Here is a 10,748-nt window from a genome sequence, read left to right as displayed (position 1 = left end):
TATCTTTCACATATAAACTACATCACATTTTATTTAAAAAATCTGATTCAAATTGTAATGTTGTTGTTGTTTTTTTGTACAGTATCAACAAACAGATGTGCTTTGGAAAATGTACATCTTTGATTCAAATACTTGAGTACAAGTCTTGCCCAGACTTGACTGGGGTTACCGGTATTGTAATGGGGCAACTTGGCGCTAAGTCAGCTCTGCACTTCTTGGTCTAAACCACATCTTATATTTCCTCTTCCCATGCATGCTCTCGATTAAAAGTTTCCGTGGTGTTTTGCTTCAGCCCTCACTTACTTCAGCCCCTGCCAGCAAAGGTAAGTGTCTTTAAAGCAGATTTTTAAAATGAAATCGCTTTCTGTTTGGTTTGGCTAAATATCTTTTCACTAAAATGTTGCATTAAATGAATTTATTCACTGTAAAAAAATTCTAGTCTCTCCAAGTCAAAATTTTCTAGTGACTGGATCACATCTAAATTTTTAAATTGGCCCAAGTGCAATTCTTGTTGCAATAGTCTGTTAACATTGGCTCAATGAGAAATAATACGTCAGACTAACTGAAAAATTTAGATGTGACCAGTCACTAGAAAATTTTGACTTGGGGATGTAATTTTTTTTTACAGTGTTAGACAGGAAAATGTTTCGGTGCATTTCAGAACAAATCAAACCTAAATCTTAAAATGTCCTTTTTACAGATGTCTGAGGGAAATCAAAGCGAATGGTAATACGGCATACATTTCTGTAACCATTGATATCATTTTTGCTCCTTTTAAAACATGTTATGTTATGTTTTAAAACATATCACAAGACAATGATAATTCAAATTGAAGTCAAGAGTTTCTCTAGTACTTGTTGGAATTGTTTTGAAACCTTAATGGGTTTTCTACAGCGATTGCAAAGTGAGAATCGATCATTCACTGAACGATGATGAAATAAACCATGTGACCAGCAGGAAAGAGTCAGCTCTGGAGTGTCTTAAAAGACACGGCATACAACGTAGCCTGGTAATATTCTGGTTTTATTCTGTACTTTTAAACAAATCTGAATGAATGGCGTAAAACACAACTACACAATGTTAAACAAATACGAAGAACAGTTCTGTTTAGGGAAATGTCTTGCTTGGAAATGTCTCACTGAATTCCTCACAAAAGGCATATTTACATAGTTGCTTAATTACTGCTTTCTTTACAGGGTGATCTGCCCAACATCGCTCTATTGGCTTCAGGAGGAAGTGAAAGAGCGATGGTGGGTTTGCTGGGATCACTGGTCGCTCTGTTTCAAGATGATCTGTTGGACTGCATGCTGTATCTTGCTGGGCTTTCTGGATCTACTTGGTAAATTAGCAAATACATGCTCCTCAAATTCAGCTCATCAGAATATTAACAAATATTCTCCATAAGGTGCATGGCGTCTTTATACAAAGTACCAAATTGGTCCAGCAAGCTAAATGAAGTGAAGGATGACTTCGAACAGAGACTTCTAAATGGTGACGTCAGATTCAAGGACAAATTGTCGACACTCAAAAAATACTACAAACAAAAAGACAATTTCAGTCTGACAGACATCTGGGCAGTGCTGGTTATAAGCGAGATTGTGAAAGAGGTATATCTTATGTTTAAAGCAATAATTGAGCACATTTGCAGAATTTAATAATATTCTGCTTTTTAAAGAGTGGCAATCGTGAAAGTAATTTTGCTTATTTTATTCTATTGACAGTCTTAGTTTTTTAAGTAAATATTTACCAGATCATATTTTACAATATAGGTCTTTAGACATGAAAATTTGTGTTAATTTGTCAAGTGGAACACTGTATTTACCTTGTATTGTCCTGTGGTAGCTTCTGACTTTTGAGAGACTTTCTGTCTCTCTTATCCATAACATCCACAGACAAAAAGGGCAAACGTAACAAAACACATTACTTTCAACTTTCTATAAAAAAGTTGTAGGCCTACGTAATATAACAGTGGCCAGCCATTTTGCCGTGGCGTCCAGGGAGCGATTTGGGATTAGGAGCCTTGCTCAAGGGCACCCTAGTCATTTCCTGCTGATATTGAGACTTGAGCCCGCAACCTTCAGGTTACAAGTCCGACTCTCGAGCGTTAGGCCAATATTTAGTTGGAAAGCATGATACATTTTTCATGCATAGTTCTCAGTGAATAGAACATTCAAAGAAACAGCATTTATTTGAAAAGACACTCACTTTTTAACGGTAGTGAATTTTTGTACACAGACACACACAACAGACACACAATATTTACATAGCTATTTGCGCTGATTTTAAGTTTTTCTACAGATAGATAACTGTACTTTTACCAGTCAGAGGAGCCAACACAGCAAAGATCCTTATCCCATCTACACTGTGACTGATATGCTGAGCAGATATGATAAACTAAAAGCAGGTAATACCGGTGTGTTTGTGCGTTGTATGTGTTTTCACTGTGTCTGAGACTTACAGTGTTCTGCCATAGAGAAATTTGTTGAGATCACGCCACATGAGACTGGCTACTCCATTAGTGGGGCCTTTGTAGATACTTCCTGTTTCGGAAGTCAGTTTTGCCAAGGGGTTAAAATAAAAGACCAGCCTGAGATGGACATGCTGTTCCTGCAAGGTGGGCTGAAACAACACATACTTATTTATCTTTTAGTTCACCTCCCATTCACTTGTCTATTTAGTTGCTTGCTGATTTAAAAAAAAATATTTATTTATTTTTCTGCAGGTATGTGTGGTAGTGGTCTTGCTGACCTAGAAAAAATACTGGAGGCACTGTTACATTTCATCAAAGGTAAGTCCACTTTGTTCATATTTGCCCAGTTTAAAAAAATGCAAGGGTTTTATTAACCTAGTCCCAGACTACAATGCATGTTTAAACTACCGTATCTTAACTGAAAGTAACTTGCACTGACTGACATGTCTTTAAATATGTCCTGACATTGTTTTATTTCAAGATGCACACCAGGAATGTTTTTTCGAAGGCACGTTTATAAAAGCTACTTAAAGGAAGGTTAGGTGATTTGTTCCGGAAACATTATGGGCCCTATCTTGCACCCAGCGCAACTGACTTTGTACACCGACGCATGTATCATTCCTATTTTGCACCCGCGCAAAGCGGACTTTTCCCTCCACAGGCGCACGTCGGTTAACTAAGAAATACACTTGTGCTCCCCGGGGCGGTTCAGCGCAAAGAGGAGGCGTGTTCCGGCGCAAACGTTCCCTCATGCTATTTTGCAGGTTTAGAAAACAATTCCGCCACTGTCCGAAAAAAAAAACAGTTTAAAGTCGGTGGCATGTTATTCATATGCTATTTTAAGGGCCATAATCAATGTAGCGTGTGCACAACGCGCATACACTTTGATTCTCTCATCTACACACAGACGCAGCAGTTATCATTTTTGCAAATCATACATTATTACGATATGCGCCTGCTCTTAAAGGGAATGTGAGATGACGCTCTGATTGGTTTATTTCGTTTATTCGTTTATTTGGTTTATTTCGTTACGCCCAAACCACACCTATGAATAATGAAGCTACTTCAGACCAACCCATTTTAGATTTGCGACGGGCGCAAGAGTCATTTATCCCGCCGGTATAATATCAACAGCGCCCAAGACACAAAGTTACTTGCGTTTTGCGCTTGATACTTGCGTTTCAGATCGTTAAAATAGGGCCCTATATATATAGGGGCGGGACAGCATATTTTCAGGCCTTTCAATAGCAGCCGCAACAGGAAATCATTAAAACGAGGCAAAAAAAAAAAAGTGCTGCCCTAATTGCGTTTTTTTTTTTTTTACGCGTTAAACATCTCAAATTAATCGCAAAGATTAACGCGTTAATTCCCCCAGCCCTAATATATATATATATATATATATATATATATATGAGCAATATCACACGAGTAGCTGTGCGATATCGGTGTATATTCGGCCGTAGGCAATCACAGCATGCTGATATACACCGATATCGCACGGCTACGAGTGTGATATTGCGTTTATACAACAGTTCGACGACACACGTGAGTAAATAAGTAATAATAAGTCTGACTCACCCACCGCTAGCCTAGCTTAGCACAAAGACCGGAGGTAAATGGCTCCAGCTAGCATACTGCTCCCAATAAGTGACAAAATAACGCCAAGTTCGCCAACATTTTCCTATTTACATGTAGTGATTTGTATAGTCACAGTGTGTACAAATAAAAAGGTCACATGAGACACAGCCATAACCGTATACATACTGGGAACTATATTCTCGAAGCACTGCTACTTCTGTGAAGCTCGCTATTGCCACTAGCCTCTCCGAAAATTGCCTATCCTACCTTTAAATGTCATAGTTTAACTAAGGCCTACTCCTGGCTTAATCTAAGCCCTGTTTGTGAAACCAGGCCATTGCAAAAAACAGTAATATTGTGAAATATTGTTACAATTTTAAATAACTGTTAATACATTGTAATGTAAAAATGTAAATATACAACCTGTTCTTTTTAGACCTAATGCATGAGCTGGACATAATGGGTGACCAAGCATCTTCAGAAATAAATCAAACAGACGTTCACTCCCTCAATGATCCACATGTGGACGAGGCTGGCAAAGTGCTTTTGACACTTGTGGAACTCAATCTGCTGGTCTTAAGAGAGGAAGACCCTTCATCTCACATTCAAACCCTGATTGACTCCCTGAGTATTCAACACATTATATCACATTATATCCAAAACATTGAGTTATGTGGGTATGAAAATAAGAAACATGCTTTATTACTTTGATTAAACCCACTTTAAAATCCTGCCAACTTTAGACTCAGATCCACTTCAATGTGTCCAACGTGTGCTAGAAATTCAGTGCATGATATAATTATGCTATGTATTTCAGAAGACTTGGACAAAGAAAAAAAAGATAAACTAATCACCATGTCAAAACACATGAATAAGAAGAACATTAAGGAATACACACAATATATATGCAGCCTGCATTCATGCTGGAATCCGACATGTGAGTTTTCCCTTTTTTTTTTTTTTTGCAGATTATGCGACTCAAAACCAACTTTACTTGCAATCTATTCTGTAATTTGTCTCTGTAATTGATATTGTGATCAGTGGAGTAAGAAAATCCAGCTGATTTAGTTATTTTACATGTTTATAAAAAAGGACCTATTACATTTAGTAGCTTTTGGAAATCATTCTCTTATTTTAGGCATAGAGATATTGACTATCATTGGTAAATGCATTGAGTTAGTTACTCTCTGGATCTGGGGCACAACATACAACTTTCTGTACAACATGGCAGGTAAGCTAAATTATTACGTAATAAATGTAATTTATTAAAATGTAGTAGTAAATATTAATAGTAAAATCTATCAAATGTATATAACATTATATATAATAACAAATTTAATATAAAACTACTAGAGTTAAGTGCACATTGAGTTTAGTAAACTCTGACATTTGTAGCAATGGCAGCATGTCTAAATGGCCATACTGTACTAGTACATTTAAAGTCAGAGGTGAAGCTTCATCTCATGGAGATGTCTAGCTGTTGTCTTTCTACCTACAAATGTCTCATATTGCAATTCAATTAAATGAAGAAGGATTTAAATATTTTACCATCATCCCCAGCAAAGGAGGTTTCCCCCTCCATCTTTAAAGAGGAAAAGAGGCGTTATGCTGATGCTGGGTTTGACATCAACTCACCTTTTTTACCACTGCTGAGGAAAGAGAGACACATTGACATCCTTCTCTCCCTCGATTTCAGTGAGACAGATCCATTCAAGGTACAATAATTGCATACTGTTTTTTTTTTTCTTATTAACCAGAATGGCGTAATTAGTAATAATGTCCCCCTCCATGCACAAACTGTTTTTAATTCACAGTCACTGATCAAAACCAAAGACATGTGCAGAGACCTAGACATTGATTTCCCTGAAATCCATGAAGTATCAGAAGAGCAGAAATCTGCTCCAAAGGACTTTTATGTGTTCGAAGGCCCCAAGGCACCAACTGTTATTCATATTCCTCAATTCAATATCAAGAATTGTGGTGATAAAGGTAATTGTCCAACTACTGCTTTGTGATTGTTGAAATGTTCAAATTGTCATATCATTATTATTATTATTAATAATAATGATAATAGTAATTATATATTTAACAATAATGTATAAATGGATATTTATTCACAATTAAGGATTTTATAATCATATTAAAAACTGCAATATGCAGAAGAGCCAATCATGAAAGCTCATAAATGTCGTAAAATGTCTCTTGTAATAGAAGAAATTAGTAAGTGGAGGAAAAGATATAAAACCTTTCAACCACCCTACAACGGTAAAAGGATTGATGACCTACTGGAGAAAGCTGAAATGAACATCAGAAATAACACAGAGAACCTTCTGACGGTGATCAAACGGAAGACATCACATTTTGGTTCCATTTATTGATTCTCAGGTGTGACTTGTCACATCACAATGGAAACTCGCTGGCTTTAGTTAAGAAGAGGTGGTTAGAATGAGAGGGTTTGAAAGAGAGAGAGAGAGAGAGAGAGAGAGAGAGAGAGAGAGAGAAAATATGCAGATAAAAACATTTTGTGGAACATAAGAGATATGGAATTGTATTTGTTGTTAACTGTGTTAATGGGTATATATAGGCCTATACTAATGCAAGTCCTCCTGTGGTGAAAATCAAGTTTTTAATGTTGTTTATATGTCTATGTGGTGTTTTTATATGCTTTACCTTGTAATCAATCACGTCAAGGTGAGGGCAGGCTTTAGCATATCATTAACTATAACCGCTCTGAAGCAGTGAAGTCTTAAGAGAAGCCAGGTCATCCCGGTACATTTTTCTGCTGATATGAAAAATCGGGTACATTTAGCAATATATCGGGTGAATTATGTATTTGACGTATATTACTATATGATGAACTATATGCTTTTCTCCACTAATTTTGTTTGATGTTCAAAGCGTTTCCAAAGATGCTGATTATTAGAAGGCAGCTGTCTGACTCTGAGATGGTGAACGAGAACATGGTTTGTGTAACATTAGCAACACATTATTAGCTATTTGATAACGTCAAGCCGATTGCTAATTATATTAATTACAGTTATGTGTCCGAAGTTGTAGAGATGCATTACCATTTTGATACATCGACTTGTAGACGAGCCTGTACGAGTGAGTGGAGGCGGGGCTCATTTGCATATTCATAGATCCGCATATACTAAATGAGGCAAGGGTGTAGAGTTACATCCAAGCTATTTTAATACAATTTCTTCACAGGAAATAACACTTAAATGTGCCATTTTGGTGATCAAAGAAGAGTTTTAAGGGATAAGATTACAGGGGACTTCAATGTATCTTCAAATCTGTGACTGTCCTCTTATAGGCTATTCAGGTTCCTTTAAAAGTTTCTCCACAGTTTTTGGCATGAAACCTGATGCAACAATTGGGCTTTCAGTCTAATCAACTGAAAGCGCATAATATTCTGTAACCAAGTTGTAACTCTTTCTATGATTTTTTTTTTTCTCACCAGCATTTGTGTGAAATTATCACAGATTAGTGCATCAGAATCAAACAAACAAGAACATTAGAAATTGCTGTTGTTTTTATATTAGTTGAGTCGTTTTTTGCTTTTATTATAATCCATTAAACAAATCATTTGTGATGTTATACTGGTTTGGGATATGGGAATAAGTGATGAGTACAGAAGTAAAATTCTTAAGAAGTAGATCTTTTTTATTTTAGTAATCTCATTATCAAAGTACAACATACAAACACACTCATGAGATCCACTGAGCAAAATATTTTTTTTTTTACCCAAAATCCATATATAAAAAAAAATTATAACATTGATATTGAAGCAACTATCATGATTAATCAATTTACATGCTTTCATTTTATATGTAAATCCAATAAAACCCGCAATAAAACTGACAAAAAAATTGTCTTCAGTTGTTTTCTGTGGAGAGCGTCCATACTTTACAAATTTTATTTAACAGATGATTTTAATCAAAGCAGTTTACAGTTCAGCAATACTATAACAACCATCCGCAGAGATGCAAAGTTTAGTTTCTGGGAGGAATGTATAAATCCATCATTTTAAAGCTGATGAATGGTTAACAGTTACAAATGACACTGATCTGATTAGACTTTTTCTTGAGATAATATAATTTGAGGGCAAAGATCCCTGTAACAAAAAAAGACAGATATAAAGATAAATGAACTCTGAGCGCAAGAATAATTTACATATCTTGATGACCATGAATGAATCCATATCTGTAATCAGAAAGAATCATTTCTTCAAATACTCACTTTAAGGTAGGATCCGTCTCAAGGTCTTTTGGAAGAATCTTTGCATGGGCGCAGACTGGACTGTGCTCCTGGAGCTGCTGTTTAAGCCTATTCATTTCTTCACTCCATTTTGTCTTTTCACCAGCAAAATTACCTGCATAAAAGCAAGAGAGAGAATTATCGACACCTTTTTTGTTTGTTATTATGTTTGCTTTATGGGTGTTAAAGGCACACTATGCAAGATTTGTACCTTAATAACAGCTTCGAAATTATTTCGATTGTAAACGAACTCAAAGTAGGGCGATTTGAGAGGTGGCGCCCCGACAAATCTCGCGAGAATCATGACTTGTTTTACGGCACAACGTCACATACATCAAAAACATATGAAGCAGCCTCTATGGAAGACACTAGCACGCATTTCAGAATACAATCATGGCAGAGTCGATGAAGAAAGCGCGGTCGGAAGAGTGCAGAGAAGGCTCTGCATGAGTGGTATTTACGACAGTAACGTTAAATACAAGTACTCCACAGTGACTCTAGGGGGCGCTGTTTGAAAAACCGGAAACTGCATAGTGTGCCTTTAAGGACGGTGAGCTAGGGTACGAGACTTCTGGGAGACCACAAGGGGGCGCTAGGGGGTCAGTAAAAATAAAATAATTTACAGTTTAACATAATATGATTATAAACACATTTACAGAAGTTCATTCTTCCTTTTCTAAGGATAGTGGGTGGAAAATTTAATTTTTTAATTATTTCATTAATATAAAATCTTATTATAATTATCATCATGTAAATGTTATATTAATGTTTTGATGTCAATCAATATATATGAATATTATTAATATAACATTAATATAATATAAAATACTTTATAATTATTTAATTTTAGAAAGATGTTTTCCTTATAATATCATTCATAATAATTTTCTCACATATTATAAATGGGCGTCTGTCCCTGAAAATATAGCTGCCTTTAAAATTCAGTTTATATCATTGTTGTGGTTCCTTGCATATTTAAACATACCATCAATGTCACTCTTCTCTTTCTCCACGACTGTGACATCATTATTCAACCCTGCCTATGAAACACACAACACAGAGGAAGATGGTTAGAAATGAGACTAACTATAGCATTTGTTGCATAAAACACCCCATCAGCATTATGAGTTTCTTCAACATTACCTAAAGTAGATACCAAAACACATTTCTTTTCAAACTATTCTTTTTTTAAAGGTGCAGTAAGCAATTTCTGAGGAAAGTGCACCACAACACACTTGTAGCCAATCAGCAGTAGGGGGCGTGTCCACTCAGAGAGAGGTACATTTGAATAAAAACAGAAAGAGATGGCTGAGAGACATTACAAAAGAGGAAAGATCAGAGGAATATATCACTGGAAAAAGAAGGTTTATGATAAGGCAAGAGCTTTAGGAACTGTGTCATCGTTTGTCTGGAGCTGCTGGCGACCGACAACAAACACTTGCTTGTATATAGGCCTATCTACTGTATGTTCATTTTTGCTCATCCTTGTCATTTATTTGTTATTTAAACTTTATTTTGCTTTGCCTCAGCTATGATAGAGACATCCACTCTTGCATTGCTTGTTCGAGCATTTTGAGGACATAGAAATGAAGGGAGAGTGTATTGTTTGTGTTGCATTAAAATAACAACCGTGTTTCTCTCACTGCACCTTTTAAAATGAAAGGTGATAGGATACGATGATGTACTTACTACCAGTTCAACAGGTGAGTTGTTAGTTGTTAAACCTGCACTACAGCTGGGTGTCAGTGCCTTGCCCAGCAGATAAAGTATATTTAATAATGCAAATATTAGACAATGTTATTTATTCGGAAATATAACTACAAGCATTTGAACCAGGAAAACTAAAATTGACTGTACACTTTTCTGACAGAATAATTCATCTTTTACCAAAATGTAAATCAAAATTACTAATAAGCCTACATATAAACAGTGTATATATGAGTATTGTAAATAGTATTTTATATTATATATATTTATTCTCTATATAAATATTATATATTGATCGACATTACTCACTGCTGAATCCTTGCATGCTTGAACCTCTTTTTCCTTTTCCTCCTTAGCAGAAGTTAATTTCCCGACCTCATCCTGAAGTTCCTTGACCTCCTTCTCTGCGTTGTCCATCTCCGTCTGTGTCTGCTCAACTGCTAAACCGTAATTTTCTAGACCCAGGTTTGTTTCTCTCACCGCTGCCTCAGCGAACTCCATTTCGCTTGCTAGTTTGTTTACCAACTCCTTTTTAAGATGCATATATCCCACCAAGGCCATGATCAAAACTATGACTAAACCCAGGATCAGGGGCCAGCATAACCTCTTCTCCATAGCTATGTGTATGTCCTAAAGATTTTTTTAAATCAAATTATAGAGTTTGATAATCAGGTTCTATTTCTATTATATATATATATATATATATATATATATATATATATATCAGTTCTGT

General features: G+C 35.9%; 2 protein-coding genes across 2 annotated transcripts; one reads left to right on the top strand and one right to left on the bottom strand.

The window, feature by feature from the left end:
• The first annotated feature begins 192 nt into the window (after positions 1–192).
• pla2g4c (phospholipase A2, group IVC (cytosolic, calcium-independent)) lies at positions 193–7,919 on the top strand. The gene is made up of 14 exons (XM_084131958.1): positions 193–323; positions 701–726; positions 895–1,009; positions 1,197–1,339; positions 1,406–1,607; positions 2,299–2,404; positions 2,474–2,614; positions 2,723–2,788; positions 4,485–4,676; positions 4,866–4,985; positions 5,187–5,279; positions 5,609–5,763; positions 5,863–6,037; positions 6,260–7,919. The coding sequence occupies exons 2-14, from the start codon at positions 701–703 to the stop codon at positions 6,424–6,426; spliced, it is 1,701 nt and encodes a 566-aa protein (XP_083988084.1). The 5' UTR covers positions 193–323; the 3' UTR covers positions 6,427–7,919.
• Positions 7,587–10,689, bottom strand: LOC311094186 (uncharacterized protein). The gene is made up of 4 exons (XM_084131959.1): positions 10,325–10,689; positions 9,294–9,348; positions 8,291–8,423; positions 7,587–8,165 (listed from the first exon to the last, which is right to left on the bottom strand). The coding sequence occupies exons 1-4, from the start codon at positions 10,628–10,630 to the stop codon at positions 8,123–8,125; spliced, it is 537 nt and encodes a 178-aa protein (XP_083988085.1). The 5' UTR covers positions 10,631–10,689; the 3' UTR covers positions 7,587–8,122.
• Between the last annotated feature and the right edge of the window lie 59 nt (positions 10,690–10,748).

The sequence above is a fragment of the Abramis brama genome (genome assembly GCF_963993115.1).
Source record: "Abramis brama genome assembly, chromosome: 12".
NCBI classification, from domain to species: domain Eukaryota; kingdom Metazoa; phylum Chordata; class Actinopteri; order Cypriniformes; family Leuciscidae; genus Abramis; species Abramis brama.
The sequence above is the reverse complement of the archived record's forward strand: the minus strand, read 5'-3'. Positions and strand labels throughout refer to the sequence as shown.